The sequence below is a fragment of the Ostrea edulis genome, chromosome 9, assembly GCF_947568905.1.
Source record: "Ostrea edulis chromosome 9, xbOstEdul1.1, whole genome shotgun sequence".
In the NCBI taxonomy this organism is placed as follows: domain Eukaryota; kingdom Metazoa; phylum Mollusca; class Bivalvia; order Ostreida; family Ostreidae; genus Ostrea; species Ostrea edulis.
Genome location: NC_079172.1, coordinates 62,787,000 through 62,810,423, shown reverse-complemented (window position 1 = coordinate 62,810,423; position 23,424 = coordinate 62,787,000). Strand labels below are relative to the sequence as shown.

General features: G+C 34.7%; 2 protein-coding genes, 1 long non-coding RNA gene and 1 pseudogene across 4 annotated transcripts in view; 3 read left to right on the top strand and 1 right to left on the bottom strand.

Moving 5' to 3' along the window:
- LOC125659893 (uncharacterized) overlaps nt 1–5,775 on the top strand; it is a 63,541-nt gene extending 57,766 nt beyond the window's left edge. For both annotated transcript variants that reach the window (XM_056149847.1, XM_056149848.1), the window contains one exon: nt 1,156–5,775. In XM_056149847.1, coding sequence (XP_056005822.1) covers nt 1,156–1,232 — 77 coding nt within the window. In that variant the 3' untranslated portion in view covers nt 1,233–5,775. The remainder of the gene's footprint in view (nt 1–1,155) is intronic.
- A 4,050-nt stretch (nt 5,776–9,825) lies between these two features.
- LOC125659894 (uncharacterized) lies at nt 9,826–11,358 on the top strand. The gene is made up of 2 exons (XR_007364259.2): nt 9,826–10,363; nt 11,024–11,358. It is a non-coding gene; the product is annotated as an uncharacterized LOC125659894 (long non-coding RNA).
- An 852-nt stretch (nt 11,359–12,210) lies between these two features.
- LOC125657560 (uncharacterized) lies at nt 12,211–18,603 on the top strand. The gene is made up of 4 exons (XM_048888220.2): nt 12,211–12,339; nt 13,563–13,790; nt 16,876–16,997; nt 17,346–18,603. Exons 1-4 carry the CDS (start codon nt 12,211–12,213, stop codon nt 17,803–17,805), a joined length of 939 nt encoding a protein of 312 aa, XP_048744177.2. The 3' UTR covers nt 17,806–18,603.
- An 88-nt stretch (nt 18,604–18,691) lies between these two features.
- On the bottom strand, nt 18,692–20,331 carry LOC125658640 (bifunctional 3'-5' exonuclease/ATP-dependent helicase WRN-like; annotated as a pseudogene).
- Nucleotides 20,332–23,424: the final 3,093 nt, after the last annotated feature.

The following is a 23,424-nucleotide window of genomic DNA, read 5'->3' as shown; positions in this document are numbered from 1 at the left end:
CTTTATTGCTTTTCAAAATATTTGTCGTTTTCGAGATACAAGGGGTAAAATTTTTATGGTTTTGGCCCTTAAAATCCTTATTACGTAACATATGACCTAAATTTTTATATGAATAGATTTGGATTGTTGAGATGAACATTTTTTGTTCTTTGACTTATACCAAAATATTAACGATTTTTGAGATATTTGATCTAGACTTTGAGCCCTTCTAGATCCCTAATTTAAGGGGCTAGCCCTTAAATCTTGATATTTTCGACAAGATCTCGTAAATGTGCACAACTTTTGTTCTACATGTCTTAACAAAATATTTGCAAGAAAAAAGATATTGGAGATCAAAGGTCAAAAATCGCCGAAATCGGCGAAAAATTTTGGCATCCATTTTTTCAGGTCCAGGCGAGCTTTTAGGCAAATCGCCTCCGGTAAAATTGAATCCCCCACAAATCTTCTAAAATGTTTACTCTATCTTGTGTAGAAATTTCAAGACTCTAGCTTCAAAACTAACGGAGGAGATGTGTGGACAACAAGGCCCTTCAAAAAGTCACTAAAAGAGAGATAACTCCTGACCGGAAGTGACGTCAAGCACGAAATTTTGCAAGCAAAGTCTCGTCACCAAAAGACATCTTTCCTGAAAATTTCGTGAAAATCGATCGAGAAATGGCTGAGAAAAACGCGTGTACTACCAAGGAAAATAATAATAATAATGAAGAAGAAGAAGAACGCGAACAATAATAGTAAGGTCTTCCGCAGGAGACGGAAGACCTTAATAAGAAACAGAGTAAAAACAATATGTTCCCAAACTTTGTTTGGGGAACATAAATATGACCCCAGGATTGGACTCTCTGGCTCTTAAACTGAACATAATTTTTTTCTCTTCAACATTTAGCTTATATTCTCTACAGATGTTGATGACTGCCCTATTTGCCATGATCTTGAACCAAGGTCCAAAAATATGATCTTAAAAATTATTAAACCCCTTTTTGAATACAGTATGGTGTATTGATATGTACACTTTGATTACGTAGTGGTATGAGAATTTCCCGGGTTATTTATAGATATCACCATCATGTTAATCATTGTCACTAATGATAAACACCAAATAAATCACAATTTTACATGCTTCTATCACAGTATTCAATGTTTGTTTTTATTGGACAGTGGACCAAGCTGCTGCAATTCAACAACAGATAGCAGCGCTGCAGGCCCAGCTAAAGGAGCTGAATTCACAGAAGTGAACAACTTCAGATTTCACGAAAATGAATGACTTTTGTCTTAGCCATCCTGTCATTCAGAAGAGGAACAGACTGATTATTTTCCTGTTACAAGGGGGAAAATGTGTGAAAAAGATAATGCCTATGTTAAAAATGTTTTAAATAGAACAATAGTGTACCACATATTATAAAGTTAATATGAGTGTAATCACTTTTAAAACTGAATTTTTAAGTTCAGTCTTGTAATGGTACATATAATATCGATTTTAATGAGGGTATAATTACATGTATGTATTAATTCTTAAGGTCAGTCTCGTAATGGTACATACAGTCTTGTAATGGTACATACAGATACCTTTCGATTTTATATAATGTATAATTACATGTATGTATTAATTTTTTTTCTGTAAAAGACAGAAACGCTTCCTTGAGGTTTCAGACTGGGAATTTTTTTTGGTCTGCGAGACAGTTTGTCCATTATCTTGTTTTTCAACTGTAATTCCCAAGTTGTTGTCTGTATACCTGACTTGTCAGTCTGTATACTTGACTAGTTGATTTGTTTGTTTAACACAATAGCTGTAATGGTGATTGCAGAACATTGTAGAACAGAATAGGACACATTCTGTAGTTTATATGCCTTGCGGTAAAGCTTTTAATTCAGTGACCATGGTAAAGCTGTGAATCCAGTTGCCATGGTAAAACTGAATCCAGTCGCCATGGTGAAGCTGTGAATCCAGTCGCCATGGTGAAGCTGTGAATCCAGTTGCCATGGTAAAGCTGAATCCAGTCACTATATGGTAAAGCTGTGAATTCAATGGCCATGGTAAAGCTGAAAGTTGTCACTTTTACACTTAAACATTTACAAATAGAATTTTTTTTTTTTTTTAGATTCTTGGGCCATATTTTTTTTTAAAGCTGTAGCATGGTGTTGCAGGAGTTAATCTCTTGTTTGTATACAAGTATTATCTTTTTTTCCCCATACACTTTCATCATTCTCTCATCATCGTATAGTATATACTGTTTACATTCTTGAACATTATTTGTCATATAGATTTGAAACTTTACAATACTTCGATGTAATTTAGTTATGTGGATTCTTTCCACCCAATCTGGTGGTGCGATGGTGCCAGAGAATCTGGTGGTGCGATGGTGCCGGAGAATCTCGTGACCTGTATTTTATCCCTGTTCAGCTTCTACAGCTGTGTCTGTGTTAAAGGGACATGGACACAATTTGAGCTGAAAATTTTTCAAATTTTATTTTTCCGTTTTTATTATTTACAATTCTTAACTAAAGTATTTCTAATCGTTATCCAAAATTTGTGAATATCAGTAGCTGAGTTACAAGTCATATACAACACTCATAGTTATGTAAACAAGGCTCGTGCCACGTTAAAGTTTGCATATAGATTGCTCATTATAAAATATCACGTTTAAAACAAAATAGGATGTATCAAACACTAGTAACTGTTTAATTGTGTTCAGAATTAACTTGTATTTTGAAAAATCTGCTTTAAACGAATTTTTACTAGTATATTTAACCTATGTAAACAAACACATGGCACGAGCCTTGTTTACATAACAGAGAATTGTGAGCTCTGTATCTCCAATGTACCTTGACACCTGACATTCAAATTTTTGCTGACCATTAGTAATACCTTGTTGAAACATTAAAAAACGGAAAAATAAAATTTGAAAATTTTCTTCTCAAACCGTGTCCATGTCCCTTTAAAGGACTGCAAAACCTACTGCTTACTGCTGTACAGGATTTCTCAAGCTATAAACATTTTTGGGTGCAGATGAGGTCATGTGATCTTGGGTCTTGTAAATGTTGCTCACTCTCCAACATTTTGTCTTGTTCCTGTTGATGTACATGTACATTTTGGATTTGATTTTTTTTATTGCAATTTTCCCTCCTGAAAAAATGCAAGAAAAGTAGTGTTCTGTGTAAATGGGCATGATAACTTGGAAAGATATCAGAAGTTGTATGGATGGAATTGTAAAGATGGAAATAAGTGTCTAAGTTGAGGTCTTGAGTATAAGGTATAGGTCTGATTTGGAACCACCACCACCCCCCACCCACCCCAAAAAGAATTTCAAAATTGTGATACTTTTTATGAAGAGTGTATCTTTATTATTCTTGTGAATCTTAATTATAAGAAATGAAATGCTGGTAATTCTAAGAAATGATGTTACAAGTACCAGACTTTTTCCCTATTATTTTTTTTTAAGAAGAGCAGATATTTATTTTTTTTGGTACTATTTTTCACAAATACAGAGCACTTCCTATGAACAATAAGAATTTTGAAACTTCATATCTATTATTCAGAGGGAAATCAATGGTGGAAATATTACAAACACTTTCTTTGATGTTATTGATACAACAGAATTGCAGCAGACGATTGAATACGTCATTTCTAATGCGAAAGTACGGTGTGAAATTGCTGACAGATCTACTGGTTTTATCACCATTTAAGTTGTTTTATAAACCAACATATCTACTCTGTATAAAAGAGCTTGGATTTCATCTGTATTTCTAATTGGGCCCTTGTTGTACATAATAAATCGTATGAGTTATCACACTAGAGGATAGCTAGAGAAATATGGAGTACTGTAGATGGGGCAAATATTCTTGTATTCATAATTTATCATTTTTCTGTGAAAATAAATCTACAGTGAATAGATAATACAGTATATTGAAAATATTTCAATGCTATCGTCAAAATTGCAGAAGGAAATTTCCCTATAAGGTGAAATTAAAACCATCACAAATGTGCCCTTGTAAAAATAAAGTTTTAACACCGAGGAATTAAAACATTTGGCATTTAAAAAAATAATGTAATTCACATAACAGCTAGAATCCTCCAAAGCCACTGTTTATTGAATTGGAAATAAGAAATCTGTGGAAATTTCGATCAACCACCTCTGACTTTTTTTAGTTATGGCATTTCCTGTAAAATTGACCACACAAACATTTCTGTCTTGCTGTGTCTTTTCCAAATGTTTGTCAACAATTGATTTCTCTACACTATGATCTAGAAGTCTGATCTTGAAGTTCCCCAAGCAACAGTGATGAGTCATATGACATGTACTCATTGTGTATATTGTTATATACACGCCTGTAGTAATGCACATCTGGGCTTTTTATGTTGTCTTTCAGAACTGTAGAGCACCACTCTCCCATTGATTGGAATTGTCTATCCTTTAGTGGAGCTCGAGATTTTTGGGGGGAGTTGTCTGTTCCTCTGCTTCATCAAATAGAGAACAAGTGAAATATTCCACATATTTCCAGCTTCTTTGATGGTGAACTTTTGACCCAGCTTCTATGATGGTGAACTTTTGACACATTTTTCTTCAATTGTTGTCGCTCTGTTTTCATGGCGTTGTTGTTTGCTCATGGGGGAAAAACTCCAGAACTCCCAAATGTTACAATTAAAAGGAAGTATTCATGTACACATATAATATAGAAGATTTAACTTGTCAGAGCTTGCTGACAGGAAAGAATGAATAGAAAACTACGAATAGAAAACTACTAAGATGGAAATACTTATGAAGAGATGTTTGAATTACAAATTAATTTTTATTTTAATGCCGACTGGAGTAGGTAGTTCAGACTCTGTATTGCTTTTCATTTTTTGATAACTAGATTTTTTGTAGATATGATTTAATAGTATTATGTTTGTAGCAAAGTAGTGCTGATTTTACACAAGTTTGTCAAAACTTTGTTTTTAGCTCACCTGAGCTATCTGGTCAATTTTGTCAATTGTTGTCATTCAATTTTCACTTTTAACAAATTCTCCGGAGCTATCCTTAGATAAAACGGGATTCAGGTTTTTTTTTTATTAACTGAAGATCCATCTTTGTAGTGTAGTATATGTTGAAACCATGATAGGGCCTCAGTAGTTAGAAGTTTTACAAATAGAAATATGTACGAAATATCTATATCACTCGGTTTCTCAACCACCACTAGGTTAAAGTGTGCCCAGGTGATAGGGAAGTGATTGAAGTTTGTTTAAACCATTAGGCCAGGGACACAATATAGGAATATACCACATGGTTTTCAAATTAATAGGGATTTCTTATATTCTCTAGAGCAATGTGTCAGCTAGATTTTGAAATACGTAGCCATATCTTGTATTTCAAAATCGGAATTATTCTAAATCATAATCATGAATTTCATGATCGGGACTGCTTATGAAGAAAAAAAAGGAGGGGGGGGGGGGGAGTTTACATAATTTTTGGTGGACATAAACGAAGAAAAAGTCCAGATCAAACTGAAGAATTTATCTGAATATTCAAGCATTTTTATGTTGTGTGGATTCAAGTGATATACACCATTTCCCCGTCCAAGCCCAGTTTGAGGTATAAAACCTTCATGGTGTCACTGGGGGATCAGAGCAGGTTCACAGTTTGAAGAAAGTCTTCATCTCTAAATGAACAAGGCTACCCAGGTGAGCTTTGTGGCACAGGGGTCTCTCGAATTATTTTGTATTCCTGTATAATTGCTTTGGAAATTTCTGCAATTTGTTTTGAAGGTGATGAATATTAAAGTCTCCCAATATCCTTTCAATTGCTTCTTATTTTATTTTGATGCTCCACTTGAAAAAAGGGGGCATGTTAGTTAGCAACGGTGTTCGGCCAAGTGTTGTCTGTTCAATATCTGGAGAATAGTTTGCTTTACAGACGTCAAACTTGTTATACTGATTTGCCCAAGAGCAGACGATTTCTCTTTTGAGGTCACGAAGTCAAGGGTACATGCAAATCTTCTCTGGACATGGGAAAATGTCTGCTCAATTTCTGGAGAACCCTTTGTTTGACGAACAGCAAACTTGGTGCACTGGTTCTACTGAAGGAGTAGGCGACCCCCTATTGATTTTGAGGTCACAGGGTCATTATTCTGGACAAAAAAGACTCCGCTCAATATCCTGTGAACCGCCATGAAATTTGGTGCACTGGTACCCATGAAGAGTAGATGGCCTCCATTGGTTTTGGAAGTCCCAATGCAGACCATGAGCCAGTAACAAGTGAGTTTGAAATTTTAGAAGGAATCAGACACCGATGCCTGAGTGAAAATCGTGCAATGGTAGCAAAAGCATAAACTGATGAGAAACGCATTTCCCATGACATGAAATGCACGTGCAAGTTTGTTGAAGAGGTTTTTGATTTCACTTGGACACAATATTGCCAGTTATGCAGTTATTATTTTTTAAACAGAAATATATCTTTGATCCTTATCAAATTTTGAGTAATATACTTCATTTCCAAACCAATATGTACCTATTAGCATGTCCAGTATCAAACAAACCGTATGATGAACGGTTTATTTCCATATACTACAATCCATAGGTCCTACCTGTGTGTTGTACACAATTTTGAGGTAGTAAATATAACTTGGTATATAAATCACTGTCCATATTTCTATATTTTCTCATCCCGTGGGGATCCGGGTTAGAATAGGTCCTCAGTACCCCTTGCTTGTCGTAAGAGGCGACTAAATGGGGCGGTCCTTCGTATGAGATCGCAAAAACCGAGGTCCCGTGTCACAGCAGGTGTGGCACGATAAAGATCCCTCCCTGCTCAATGGCCATAATTTTTCGGGTAAAGCTGTCTTTCCTAATGGTTGGACATACACATGAGGATGTGGACCAGATGTTTTCGAGACTGTCTGTTCACCTATCTAGGAAGTCCACCCCTACACTTCCTGTGCTCCAGAATTTGATGAAGGATGCCTGTCATCCTGTACTAATGATTATGCATCTGAATGGGCTCTGGGACTACAGGAAGTTGGGAATGGCATCCCCAGTCTCGCTTACTGGCCACAGCAGTCCACACATATAAGATTTAAGGAGGAGCATGGGAAAGTCCTGAAGGGGTATAAGGATTGGCCATATAAAGCTGCTGAATACAAAACAGTCGTAACCCAACTGGCTGAAGCGTATAACCAGGACCCCGAACAACTTCATTTAGTGGCAGAGTGACTTGATGATGACAGACCTTAGAAAATGGCAGACAGGAGGGAAGTTAAGCGAGGAACACATCAGTTGGTAGAAGGAACATTTAAGGTCAGAACATCCCCTGTACTCCCAAGGCTTCTTTTAATCCTTATCAAGTTCCTCATGAAGATGGAGATTTTTATTCAGCAATGACAGTGTTGGGCCAGCATGTCTCCAACCTTTCAAAGGAATCTGTTGTAAGTGAACTGTTGACTGGTTATAAGAATAATCATATACGATATTACCCTTGACTTAATATGATTTTAGATCATGAATCTGAGTAAACTCGTCACTTAAACTATTAAATTGATTATTGTCTTTATCATTTGAAAGACTTTTTTAACTTTGCTGATACAGTATAAAAACTAAATGCAAATTTAGAAAAAGTAAAAATTGTGAATTTGTCATCCCCAGATGTTTTATTTTAAGAGGGGTACAAGTAGTTAGTCCTATCCTGTTGATGATACATATATTATGTAAAGTCTTTCATCAGTATGGCCATTTTCGGAAGCATATAAGTCTTGTTTTATACTGTTGGTGATTATTAGAATTAAGCTTAGATATGCAGAACAAGAATGTTGACATACTTTTAACTGATATTCAGGTGGCCTGTGGGCCTCTTGCTTTAATTTGTTTGTCTTCATCTTACTGGTACTTGACTAGGTTATGATGATAGCTTAGACATTTAAGATACTAGATCTACATACTATACATTTGAGTTAAGGACTCTCTTTTAGGAATCTAAACAGTTTTACAGTTTATATTTGAATCAGAATGCCTTCTCTCAACAAACTTTTTTTTGTTAAAAGCATTTATAGAGTAAACTAGTAACTTAGCTAACAGAATAATGACATGGAGTAAATTCAGTGGTTGTGATGAAAGCCTAGCTATTAATGATCATTTTGCAATTATATATCAGATAACAGGCATTCTATCTTGGAATGTGTAGATATATTGTTTCCAGTGGCAGATTTAGAGGGGGCGCAGCCTCTAAAATTTTCAAATTTAGGTAAATCGTGGTATCCTTGTGTAGAAAAATGTACTATACGATAAAAGAAGCAATAATTTCTTCCACTCCCTGAGAAATAAATGACAAAATCTTTTGATTCTTGAACTACTTTATTAGGAAAACTTAATTTTTCCTCCCAAAACCCTTAAAATTAGCGTCAATTTTACTAATTTTACCATATTAAAAATGATAGAAAATAGTACAAATGACTTAAATACAGGATTCGTACAAGCCCTTGAATCCTTGAAAAGTCATGCATAATTGTCTATAATTTTGGGTATGGAATTTTTTTTAAAATCCTGGAAAATAGGGAAAAAAAGGTGTATGAACCCTGTAAATAGGAGACATATTTCAAGCCCTATCAAATCCAAGAGCTTCCAGGGACTTCGCCCCCTGGGCCCCCATCAGGGCTTCGTCAGACCCGACCCCCTGCTTGATAATGTGGCGCCCCCCCCCCCCCCCCCCCCCGTAACCTCAATTCCTGGATCCGCCCCTGGTTTCTGTTTTAATCATTGGTGTCATTAATATAGATATGAAGTAGCAAAGTATTACAGTATTCTTATAGTCACCACACAATATACCAGGGCCGTAAATTGACCTTCAATTTGGAGGAGGCAGGAAATTAGGCGGGGGTCTGGGGGCCGCCCAGGCCCCCAGACGCTGAGCACATTTTGTGCACACTGAACACTTTTCGTGCAAAATCCTTGATTCTAGGGCCTTCTAAGATGTTACTTGACTAACTCATTCTAAAAGAAAGATTTGGAATGCTTTTTAAGGGAGGTATCATGTTCTTAGTTATTGGAAACAACATAAATTCTAATGAACTTTAAATTTTAATTTTTTTTGGCCCTGTATACACATAGAATGAAAGTATTACAGTATTCTTATAGTCACCACACAATTACATACACATAGTGAAAGTATTACAGTATTCTTATAGTCACCACACAATTACATACACATAGAATGAAAGTATTACAGTATTCTTATAGTCACCACACAATTACATACACATAGAATGAAAGTATTACAGTATTCTTATAGTCACCACACAATATACACATAGAATGAAAGTATTACAGTATTCTTATAGTCACCACACAATTACATACACATAGAATGAAAATATTACAGTATTCTTATAGTCACCACACAATTACATACACATAGTGAAAGTATTACAGTATTCTTATAGTCACCACACAATTACATACACATAGAATGAAAGTATTACAGTATTCTTATAGTCACCACACAATTACATACACATAGAATGAAAGTATTACAGTATTCTTATAGTCACCACACAATATACACATAGAATGAAAGTATTACAGTATTCTTATAGTCGCCACACAATTACATACACATAGAATGAAAATATTACAATATTCTTATAGTCACCACACAATTACATACACATAGTGAAAGTATTACAGTATTCTTATAGTCGCCACACAATTACATACACATAGAATGAAAGTATTACAGTATTCTTATAGTCACCACACAATATACACATAGAATGAAAGTATTACAGTATTCTTATAGTCACCACACAATTACATACACATAGAATGAAAATATTACAGTATTCTTATAGTCACCACAAAATTACATACACATAGAATGAAAATATTACAGTATTCTTATAGTCGCCACACAATTACATACACATAGAATGAAAATATTACAGTATTCTTATAGTCGCCACACAATTACATACACATAGTGAAAGTATTACAGTATTCTTATAGTCACCACACAATTACATACACATAGAATGAAAGTATTACAGTATTCTTATAGTCACCACACAATTACATACACATAGAATGAAAGTATTACAGTATTCTTATAGTCACCACACAATTACATACACATAGAATGAAATATTACAATATTCTTAGTCACCACACAATTACATACACATAGAATGAAAATATTACAGTATTCTTATAGTCACCACACAATACGCCGGTTTCGAGATACACCCGAGTTATTTCCCTTTGGAGAACTCTCTTACATAGTGAGACGCGAAACAATTTGTTTACACGCTGGAGTGGGACTAATATTCATAACTGCGTAAGTGAATGTACTCAGTAAGTTTCTCGTACACTGTTAGATTACCCGAATTCGACTGATACACAAACTAAGTAAGTTATAAGTATTTAGGGAGTAATTAAATACATAGAATTCTTATCATATCACGTTATTTCGTTGATCATAAATACCATATCTAAGATATTACTTGCAAATACGACATTGTTTTTATGTTTCCACTTTAGTAAAACATTTCTTTTGATAGTATTTTGTATTTCCCACATTTACATATCAAAAGAGAAGCCGCTTTTATTACATTTCATCGTCTTCCTCGTTGACTGTAGGTCCACTCTCTGTCCCACTTAGTCATTCAAAGTTCCACTAAATGCACCTCCTACACGGAAGAGTTCGTATCTCGAAACTGGCGTATTACATACACATAGAATGAAAGTATTACAGTATTCTTATAGTCACCACACAATTACATACACATAGTGAAAGTATTACAGTATTCTTATAGTCACCACACAATTACATACACATAGAATGAAAGTATTACAGTATTCTTATAGTCACCACACAATTACATACACATAGAATGAAAGTATTACAGTATTCTTATAGTCGCCACACAATTACATACACATAGAATGAAAGTATTACAGAATGAAACATGTATTCATATATATGCACATAATTCTGTGAGGGGATATATACATGTATTTGTATACATAACAGTTTGATTCCATGCTATTTTTCTTCCTTATTTGCAGGTCAGAGTTGTGAAAAGAAAAACCAGATAGGATGCCAGTATTACCAAGATGGGAGAAAAGGACAAACATATTTTCTAATTAACATCTTTGTGATAAATTTTGTATTTGATGCACATATAGTATGCTTTGGCATTTTGAAGCAAAGGGAATTTAACATTTGACATTGCTATCATTGCTATCATTTGAAATTAAATGTGATCTTCATTATTGTTATTACACATGATCATTCCTTTTTTATAACTATTGAACATTTTTGTTGATTTACCTCTTTAGTTTTCTATAGATTGAATATATTATTAGTCTCCTACCGACGAAGTCGAAGGGGACTAGGTTTGCGTCCGGTCTGTCCGCGTTTCTCTCTCTCTGTTCTTGCAGATATTTATTTTATATTTGGTATGTTGCTTTGCCATAACAAGATACAGTTCAAGTTCGATATTCGTCTTGGTCCGTTGATTTTTCACATAATTATGGCCCTTGGACTTAGAAAAATAGCATGAATTATCCGTTTTCCATACTCTTTTTGGTTGTGCTTGTAGATATTCATTTGATATTTGGTACATTCCTTTGCCATCATAAGTTACAGATCAAGTTCGAATTTCATCTCAGTTCATTAAGTCTTAGAAAAATAGCATGAATTGTTAGTTTACATCCAAGTTTCTTATCTATGTAGATAAGAGTACTACACTCATTAAAACTTCTAGCATTATTAGTAATACAACAAACGTCTCGCATTAGGTGTGGCACGATAAAGATCCCTCCCTGCTCAAAGGCCATAAGTGCCGAGCATAGGCCTAAATTTTGCAGCCCTTCACCGGCAGTGGTGACGTCTCTATATGAATGAAATATTCTCGAGAGGGACGTTAAACAATATTCAATCAATCAATCTGTTTTCTTGCGATATATTTATTGTATGGAAGCCCATATATATTGCCAAAAAGAAAGCACATGGGCTACTTTTGAGTATACAGTGTATGCGAAAACGGGAGAAACCCTGATAAATAATGGCTAAACTAAAGAGAATCGGACATGTTGGGGCACTACTTTATCAACCAATTGAATGAATTATTCTTCATTTGTAAAATAAATATATTGTCATTCCTAAAATTGAACTTTTCAATTATGAAAAAATCTTTCACGGAGCAGTTTTTATAAGATTAGAAGACAAGAGTCCCAAGAATAATAAAGACATGGATAATGGATTGCATACTAGAGTTTTTAGCTCGCCTGAGCCGAAGGCTGTTGTGGGATTTTCTGATAGAAATTTGTCCGTCGTCGTAAACTTTTCACATTTGCACCTTCTCCAGAAGCATACTTGGGTAAAGAGGATTCAAGTTTGTTCAAATGAAGGACCATGTCCCTTCAAAGGGGAGATAATCGCAAAAATATTGTGGGGTCATTTAAAAATCTTCTCAAGAACCACTGGGCCAGAAGAGCTAAAATTCATATGAAAGCTTCCTGACATAGTGCAGTTTCAAATTTGTTAAAACCATGGTTGGCCCTCGGGGATGGGATCACAATAGGAATTTAAAAAAATGCATGCAAATATATTTTGGGAAAAGCTTTAAAAATCTTCTCAAATACCAATGAGCCAGTAAAGTTTACATTTACATGAAAGCTTCCTGATACAATGCAGATTCAAGTTTCTTAAAACCATGGCCCCGGGGGTATGATGTGGCCACTATAGGGGATCAAAGTTTTGCATGCAGATATATAGGGGAAGTCTTTAAAAACCTTTTTAAGAGCCTCTGGACCAGAAAAGTTTACATTTACATAAAAACTTCCTGGCATAATACAGATTCAAGTTTGTAAAAATCATGGCCCCCTGGGGTAGGTTGGGGCCACAATAGGTGATCAAAGATTTACATGCGAATGTATATGGAAAATCTTCTCAACAACCACTGGGCCAGAGAAGTTTACATTTATGTGAAAGCTTCCTGACAGTGCCGATTCAAGTTTATCATCACGGACCCCGGGGTAGGGTGGGGCCACAATAAGGGGTGAAAATCATATATAGGAAAAATCTCGAGAACCACTGGGCCAAAAAAGTTTACATTTACATGAAAGCTTTCTGACATAGTTCTGATTTAAGTTTGTGATAAAAAAAATATGCCCCCCCCCCCCGAGGGGAGAAGGTTGGGGTCACAATAGCGATCAGTTTTACATGCGAATATGTAGGGGAAATCATTAATTATGGGCCAAAGTGACTCAAGTGAGCGATGTGGCCCATGGACCTCTTGTTTAAATGATGACTTGCATGGCTTTTATCGCTGGTGTTATCAATAATTTGCAAATTATATTAGTTACTGGAAATAAAACTTGAACATTGAGGAAAGTCGTGTCGTGATAAGTGAACGGTAAGAGACTTTCACTCAACCGGAGTTCACCATCGGCACGTTTCTCTTCCCATAAGTGTCTGTTTTGTAATAAAGAAACTCAAGTACGAGAGAAAAAACACAACCTGATCCAGTGTGTGACAAAAACAGTAGAATAAGTCATTTAAAAACCCTGCAAAGAATAAAAGTGACTGTGACGTGATAAGTGCAGTGGCGATGTTATATCTAAATTTGTACAAAAACGTACGCTTAGTAGGTCCGATGACCGAAACAAGTCAGAAATTAAAGATCATATAGGCCCGCCCGCCGCAGAGCTCCAGAGAAACAAGTCAGAAATTAAAGATCATATAGGCCCGCCCGCCGCAGAGCTCCAGAGAAACAAGTCAGAAATTAAAGATCATATAGGCCCGCCCGCCGCAGAGCTCCAGAAACAAGTCAGAAATTAAAGATCATATAGGCCCGCCCGCCGCAGAGCTCCAGAGAAACAAGTCAGAAATTAAAGATCACATAGGCCCGCCCGCCGCAGAGCTCCAGAGAAACAAGTCAGAAATTAAAGATCATATAGGCCCGCCCGCCGCAGAGCTCCAGATAAGATCATATAGGCCCGCCCGCCGCAGAGCTCCAGATAAGATCATATAGGCCCGCCCGTCGCAGAGCTCCAGATAAGGTGCGTATGAGCGTAAATACTCATTAATTTTACCAAATACGCATTAAAGTTGAAAATCAGGCGTACAATTACGCATTACCGAATGTAAATGGTAGCAGGGGACAGTTTCGCACTATAGGCCCGGTCAACTTTTTCAAGAAAATGGAAATACCCCATATTTGAAGTGATATTACATGTGTAAAAATGTATACAATAATTTTAGGATGCATGTCAAATGTAGCTGAGTGCTTAATAAAAATGTTGATATACAACATGTAGGTGTCACCATGATTCCTAGCATATTAGATGGGTGCAAATACGAAACTAAGACGCATGGTCAGTTGCTGAAGAAATTCCGGTGAAAACATGCAGGGTCTGTAGCTGTGAGGGAAGGTGGATGGCCCCATATGAGAGGTAGATTTTTGAGAAGGGCAGATAAGGTTCTTGATTGTGCACAGTGTCTAAATCCCCATGTTTGGTACTGTGATGGTGTGGGGGTGGTGCGGATTAGCCCAAATGAGAGAAAATCAAAGCAAAAAGGGGGAACCTGCTCGGAGCTTTGAAACAAAACCAAAGAAACTGTCCCCTGCCACCTAACCTCAATTCATATGAATAGATAATTCGTACGTGTATCATTCTATCATACGTACGCATCACTTTAGGATTGTAAAGCGTATTTGGTGTCAGGGGACAGTTTCTTTGGTTTTGAAACATGTGGATAGGGGGTATACACCAAAGTCAGATTATGACAGACTAGGTAATGAAAAATTCACATTTCCCTTTTATGTCCATACTTGTATTTCATATTAGTGTAGTTAATAAATTATGACCCTAAATTATATGTCATCTATAAATACTGGTGCTGGTGCACAAAACATGCTCTGAGCAGGTTCTCCTTTTTTGCTTTGATTTTCCCTCGTTTGGGCTAATCCGCACCACCCCCACACCATCACAGTACCAAACATGGGGATTTAGACATTGTGCACAATCAAGAACCCTATCTGCCCTTCTCAAAAATCTACCTCTCATATGGGGTCATCCACCTTCCCTCACAGCTACAGACCTTTTGCTAGACCCTGCATGTTTTCACCGGAATTTCTTTAGCAACTGACCACGTGTCTTAGTTTCGTATTTGCACCATCTATGTGCTAGGAATCATGGTGACACCTACATGTTGTGTATCAACATTTTTATTAAGCACTCAGCTACATTTGACATGCATCCTAAAATTATTGTATACATTTTTACACATGTAATATCACTTCAAATATGGGGCATTTCCATTTTTTTGAAAAAGTTGACCGGGCTTATAGTGCGAAACTGTTCCCTGCTACCTTAGCTCAGCGCTTGATCTTGCATGAAACAATCGCTATGAAAAACGTTTTGATGACAATTTTGAAAGATGGCTTAGAGATATTTCAAAACAATTATATTACGTATAAGCCTAATTGTTATACTTCTTTCTTAAAGAGGTAGAGTGCGGTCGAAAGCACAGAAAACCCTGTATTTTCAATCGTAGACGATTTATTGCTGCTACAAACATGACACAGAAAATGACACCGGACAAACGATACTTCTTCCGTTAAACTTTAACTTGGAGCTTTTACTGAAAGGCCGCTCATGCAGCATCGTCGGAAACCCACGGTTGATTACGCTTCGTTCCTCTCTCCATTCCTTAAATTTTTGACTAATGAATACTAATAATAGATATCTCTAACTCATGACTGTTTTAGATGCTGTAGTTCCATGTTCAAACATGTTCCTCTAACACAACTATTAGCCACCTTCAGAGTTTTTATCTAATCCCCAAAATATAGTTTCTTTCTGGAGATTAATTCTAAAGGTACATGTAAGTAATGCTATATTTTTCTGTACTTTTCTCCCCTATATGAATAGGAATATTTAAGATTCAAATCCTGTTATTTCCAGATCCCCCCCCCCTTCCCATTGATCTTTTCAATCATTGACCAGTACATTATAACTAATTTGAACATGGAACTGCAGCATCTAAAACAGTCATGAGTTTCCCGATAATGTTACCACAAACCCTAGCCAAATTGTTACCTTATTATAGTTTTTTAGCTCAAGTAAGCTTTTCTGATCACATGTTGTCCGTCTGTCTGTAAACTTTCACATTTTAAACTTCTCCAGAACCACCAGGCCAATTTAAATTAAAATTGGTACAAATCATCTTTGGGTGAAGGGAATTCAAAATATCAGTTCAATTGAAGGGCCATACCCCTTTCAAGGGGGAGATAATCACAAAAATGCAAATATGGTTCAATCAAAAATCTTCTTTCCAACAATCAGAAAAACCAGAAAAGTTGGAATTTACATGGAAGCTTCCTGATATATTGCAGATTTAAGTTTGTTAAAATTATGGCCCCCGGGTTAGGATGATGCCACAGTAGGGGATCAAAGTTTTACATGCTAATAAATATGAAAAGTTTTTAAATATGAATTATTGTTAAGATGACTCAGAGCGATGTGGCTCATGGGCCTCTTGTTTTGAAATGTTAATTTTGTGTTTGTTTCATTTTACATTCATATTTTTTGTTTCAATTATAGAAATTTTGTTAAAATATAGAGTAATTAGATTGATATAATTACTTCTTGCATTGTTTGGAATTTTCATGATACATATTTCATAATAATGCTGCATTTTTTAAATACAAACCTGCCATTCAGGCTTTTGAAAAGGGCTATAAATGTAATATATAGTAGTTAATAATTTTTGAGCTCTTTTTGCCTTTGTAAAATTTTATAAAGTAACAAATAGAACCATTGGTTAAACAATCTGAATTTTTAAGCTACAAATATTTTGGTTGTTGCTATTCTTCTTTGAATAACCTTGTTCACTTTTCTTTGTGCAGGGAATTTATCAGCTCTTCTACAAAGAGAAAAGCAGTGCAGATAAAGGGTCTTTATACCAGTTGCGGAATCTGATTAATAGACGAAATGTTTCTGGCCCTGAAGAAGTCAATTCAAGCTACAGGTATTGCTAGTCATACATGTCACACATGTACTTCATTAATTTCTTGATATGACAATTCCTTTTATAAGTGTTAAAATTGGGTTGTTACATTCCAAAATATATACATTGCATCGAACCTGTAATATGTATTATCAGAATCATACAAAATGGATGAATTTTAGTAGTGCCTATTTTTAAGTCACCCAGGAGACCTATTGCCATTCGTCTTTATCCGTTGCATGTTAACAATTATATACATTTTTAACTTCTTGAAAACTACAAAAAGCTATATCCAGGTGACTGTTATGGCCTGTGGGCCACTTGTTAAAACTTGAAAGTTTGCTATCATTACTTTATTTAATTATTCAGAGCACATCATGACTTCATAACAGACATCACAGACTCGTACATTGTTGCAGCATTTCTAGATCTCATGCAAATGGAGGATTTGAGTTGTACACCTAATCCGATACCCTTGTTTTCGTTGATGTCTGATAATCAGAAATATGAGTGGCTTCTGAATGCAGCAGAAAGAGTTTTGAATGAGCTGAAAGTAAGCAAAGTTTCCTTTCAGGATATCGTTGACGACATGGGGGCTCTGGACGGTGATGTAAATAACCTTGATGCTATGAAGTCTGCCGATTTCTTTTTATGTGCAGTATGTGGAAAACAATATCATAAAAGAGGCTGGCTTAAAAAACATCTAGAAAAGAAACATCATTGGAAATTTCATATTCCCAAGGGAAACTGTGTGTTACAATCCCATACAGACTTTTCTATTCATGTCTTTGCTACACAGAGACACCTGCGACTCGTATCGATTGGGTGATGGTGATAGAATCGTACGAAATGTGTATTTTGAGTGGTTATTCGCATCAGGACTGAAGCACTCAAAGTATAAAATCTGGCTTTTCAGAACTCTTTGCTACATTTATCTTCTAAGTCCTGAGCTGAGTTTCGAATACAAATGGAATATGACAGTAAATTTAAAAGGTGGAACTGGACAGTGTATTCCCAATGATAACTGTGTTGAGTTACAAGTGGGCAATATAAAGAGCCAGTTGAACACTCAGGGTTCTAACACGTCATATAAGTCAGCAAAACAAATCTGTATGACTACTCAAGTCATTGATGCTGTAAAAGAGAGTCTTATGTCGTCCACAAAAACAGCAAGATCCAAAAGCAGTCGACCAGTGGTTGACAAGACGAAGGACATTGTGGCCGTTATAAACTGCTTAAGATCTAAAGACTTCGTTAAAGACTTAACATGGTCAAGTTTCCACAATTTTAAAGATCCAATCAGTGGTATTGACTGTAAAGATTTGCATGAGTGGATGTTTCATCAGAGAGAAGTTGCCAATCAGTATATGAAATAATGTAATGATACTTGAACATGTTAAGTGTTCAAAATATCAGAGTATAAATGGAGTAGATTGGGAGTTTACAACTAAGATTACATATATCTGATGTTAATAAATTGGTATTTACTCAAATGAAGGTTTATTTTTTTTATTTTTATGACCAGTTTGTATAAAAGTACACACACCACTTTATATTACTCATCATGTATTGTTATTCATCACATACATGACATGCCACACAAATGAATGGGATCTAACTTCATCTACTACTGCACTTATGATATTTTTGCTATGATTAAAAAGTGGTAAAATAAGGTAATTGGTTTTTTCCCTTGATATGAAAACAACGAACAATGACCACTAATGGCAATTTATTACCTCATGTACATCATGGTATGCAACTTAATTAACATGAAAAATTAATATGTAATTTGAAATATACTTATGTCAACAAGCAAGATTATTATGTTGATTCTTGTGACATACTTATCGTAACATTTGACTTATTTATATGAACAGAATTTTCTTGCATGTTCACACAATTATCTTTCATGTCTGCATAATCTGTAGAAAAAATGAGAGGGGACAGAAATATACCACAATTTTTCAGAAGGGTTTAAATAAAAGGGACATATTTTCCATATATAATATTTTGATTATACAAATAACCTGACATAGAAAATTCTTCATATCACAAATATTTGGCAGATATCAAAGGTCAATATTGAAATTTCGTCCAACTCTGAACTACAGTATAAAAATAACAGCCAAAAATTTAATGCTCTTTTTTTACATGTCAATAACTTGACAAATACTGAACATTACTAGTAGTCTTTCAGACAATATCAAATGGTTAAATACAAGCAATTAGAAAGAATCAGTATCACTTTCACTCTCAGGGTTATCAGAAGATGTTTCTTGTAGTTCCTCATAATCCATGAATGAATGTTCATAATCATTACAATTGTCTTTTCCGCATGAGCAACTAGCATTACATATATCGCAACATAAATGCTTCACTCTGTTTTCTGCTGGATCATAGTTGTACGCAGACAACATAACTTGTCTCCTGCACTTATCCGAGTTATCAATGTACTTTTTCATAGCATCATCTAAATTTTTGCATTGTCTTGAATTATAAAGTAATAAGGCCATTGCTGTTTGTGAACCATCTCGTCCTGCTCTACCTAACTGCTGTACAAAAGAATCCATATCCTTTGGTGGACCAAAGTGAATTACATTGTTTACACCTTTAAAATTAACCCCCATTCCTGCAGCACTTGTTGCAATCAATACTCTTATTTTACCATTTTCATCCTGCATATTCTGTTTAATATTTTCTTTTACAGTTTCAATTGTTTTTGAATGATACATATCAATGTTCTGAGTTTTTTCCATCTTAAATGCACTAAATACATCTCCACATAACTTGATAGAAGGACAAAAAATAATATAACGTTCACATAGCTCTTTATTTCCTTCAATAATCTTACTAAAAACAAGAATAAATCTGCTATTGGTATTGTACTTTTGACCTTTTTCACAAAGAGTTTAATATTGTCTCTATCAGGATTGTCAATCAATTCAAAGCAATCATTCATGGCAAACTTTCTCTTCAGGTGAGATCTAGCAGCCTTGTTAGCAGTTGCAGTTATCAGTAAAATAGAGCATTGGATCAGGGATCGTATTTCTCCAATTTTACCATACCACACTCTAAAAGGTTCATCACCTCTCCAACCACTTTCTCCCCTGAAATAAAAATAGAAAACTCTTCATTTTGCAAAACTTGCTCATGGTTAACAGGTCCAGCACAATCTCTATCAGCTGTTTATTAAGCTATACAGCTTTATTTAGCCTTATAACTTTATAAAGCTGTTTTAAGCATCTTTGACCGTGGAGAACTGATCCCACTGTGTACTGTTTGACCACAGGGATCAAACTCTGGTCCCACCGGTGAGAAACGAGTGTGTTAAGTACAGTACTTGGACACCCATAGCTTAATAACGCTATAGCTAAATAAAGACAGTCATTGTGCTGGATCTGGTTAAATTATGATACACTAAAGCTCATGAAACAACAGTACATTTTTAAAACAATTACATATAAATCGGTGCCTGGAATCTGTGCAATACCCCCAAAAAAGTGCTATACCCAGAAAAAAGTACACTATACCCAATACTGCGATAATATACACAGGATATCCTCTTAGATGGGTTGAGAAATGGTTATCTGGAAAAAATGGTACACTGAATTGGTACCGTTACCGTTATACAGCCAATTCATAGAAAAATCCAATACATCCGGCGCCATTTGCCGGCGCCATTGCTTGTGACGTATTATAAGGTATACCACGCCCGATCAAATTAAAGACGATGATGTAGTTTAAATGTTGGTGGGTTTTTCTAAGTTTATAAATTCAAGTATATGTATAATTTTTTATTTTTTAATGTAAGATGATGCCCCATCACCTGTCATTTTGTCACCAAAATGAATTCAATGGATTTTTATTATTTTTTTTTTTTTATTAAATATCATGAATTTAACACCAGTATTTAATTATTTCAAACACTTAACACTTTTTAATCTCAAAAGCAGGCATGAGTATGTAATTTAAGTGATTAAATAATTTTTTTGCAAGACAAAATTTCTTCCTTACAAATTGTTTACACTATAAGCTATGTATATTGCTTATTTACCGGGGGGGGGGGGGATGCACCACAGGTTAAACAAGCAATTAATTATAACAATGAAAATAAATAACAATCATTCGGAGGTACTGATACTGGCAAAGTTAACACTTCTGCACTGCACACATCTATAATTACATTTATACATGAAATACTAATTGTAGACAGGATTTAAATTAACAACCTGATATATTAGATAAGTTAACCCAACTGTTTCAGATACAGCTGAAAATGATATTGTTGCTTGAATACATATAAAACTGCAATCAAATCAGTATAATTATAGTTTAGTAAGTACAGTATGCAAGTATAAAAAAAATATGCACATGCAGGCTCCTTTAACGTAGTATTTGTTTTCTCTTTTTTAATTGTTTTATTAGTACATACCTATTCCATTTAGAAATTCAATGAGAATTTTTAAAAGAAATGGTTGCCATAACTGGAAATTAACATATATTTATCCATTGATATGTAAACATAGTATACAGTACTAGGTCATAAGTAAGTTCCCAAAGAAAATGTTCACTATATATTTAATACAAAACCATATATTTTTAAACAATTTTTCTGACCGCATTTCTTCATCAATTTTGATGAAATAAAAAGCACTGATCTCAGAAGTATTCACAGTAGCATATAATAATTTAAGAATAAATATATGATAATATATTGTAAAGATATGACGATTTTAACACGAATCTTAATTTGAGAGTATATACTCTTTATATAAGTATGTGTAATTTGGGGGGGGGGGGGGGGGTGTAAGAGAAGATTTTGAAAAAAAGATAGATTTGCATTAAATATATAGAGAAAATTCTCTTTGTGAACTTACTTATGGCCAACTACTGTAGTAAGGAATACCGTTATGTACAGAAATGAAACGTACGTTACAAGCCAGAGCAGGTATTTTATATTTCATTATCAGTTTTATGTAAAAGGTACACATAACAACAGATTTTTTTATGAAGTTCGATAGCATGAATGAGTTGAAAAATGATAAGTTCTATTGTGTGTTTTTCAAATTGGTAAATCGCAGAGCTCAGATAAGGTGCGATCAGCGTAAATACTCATTAAATTTTACCAAATACGCATTTAAGTTGAAAATCATGCGTATAATTACTCATTAGCGAATGTAAATACGCTTTACACTCCCAAAGTAATGCTTATTAGTCCGCGTATTTGTGATACATGTAGTATGATATAAATATGAATTATCTATTCATATGAAGTGAGGTTAGCCCAGGGATTGATCATACATGATATTTAGCGCTATGAAATACATTTGGATGACAATCACAATTTTGAAAAATTGGAAGAGTTAACTCAAAACACTATTATATATTCCTAATTGTTATACTTTCTTTCTTAAAGAGTTATTGTGCGGTCGAAAGCACAGGGAAAAAAACCCTTGTATTATCGATCGTGGACGAATGATATACAAAATTAGATCATAATCATGTGACTTGAATGTCTGACATATTCAAAAATGCATCAATGATAAATATCAAATTTCAAATGACAATGAATAGTTTTAAATTAAAGAACTACAAAGGATTTTCTCTGTAAATAGCTGGAGCGGCCTTTTAGTATAAACTTTAAGTTCAAGTTTAACGGAAGAAGTATCGTTTATCTGGTGACATCTTCTGTGCTGTGCAAAAGAACAACGATAATTAGTAAATTAAAAAAATACACTTTTGAATTCTTCTGAAAAGCAAAATACTCATTGATTAGAAAATCAGGGGGTAAATACTCTTTGTGATAAAAAATTAACTGGAGCTCTGTAAATGTGTATCTTATAAAGTCATGTCGCCGATCCATAGGTTTCATTTTTTAAAAGAGAATATAACCTTTGATTTATCCAAATTTTAATATTGTGTTCTCTTAGCATATGGATAAGAATGAAACGTACAGTATTTCATGTTTTGAAAAAACGAGTTTTTCAATGCAATATATGCCTGGTGAAAATAGTATAATACATGAAACATGAAATACTGTACGTTTCATTCATCTTGCGTATTTGTAATCGAATATAAAAAAATTATGAAATGTCCTTAACCTTTGTTTAAGCAACAATGCATTGTTCGAAACCTGCGTTACTGACTAGCATACGTTACCAAATCATACGACATTGTGTTAAAAATTTGTCTAACTTTGCACAAAGTATATGACCGCGTGGTTTTGAAGTAATTTATGTTTAAGATTCTAATGAAATCAGAAACAATGCAGAAATTAGTAATTGGATACAAGTTTGACGAGATCACTGATTTTGAAATCTGGTGATGTAAACAAATTTAACATGGATATGCCAATTTTTAGACGATATTGTTCCCATTTCTGAAATTGTAGATGATGATTCTGACTACATATAATTACGACATTATGGGGGGATGCACCTTATAT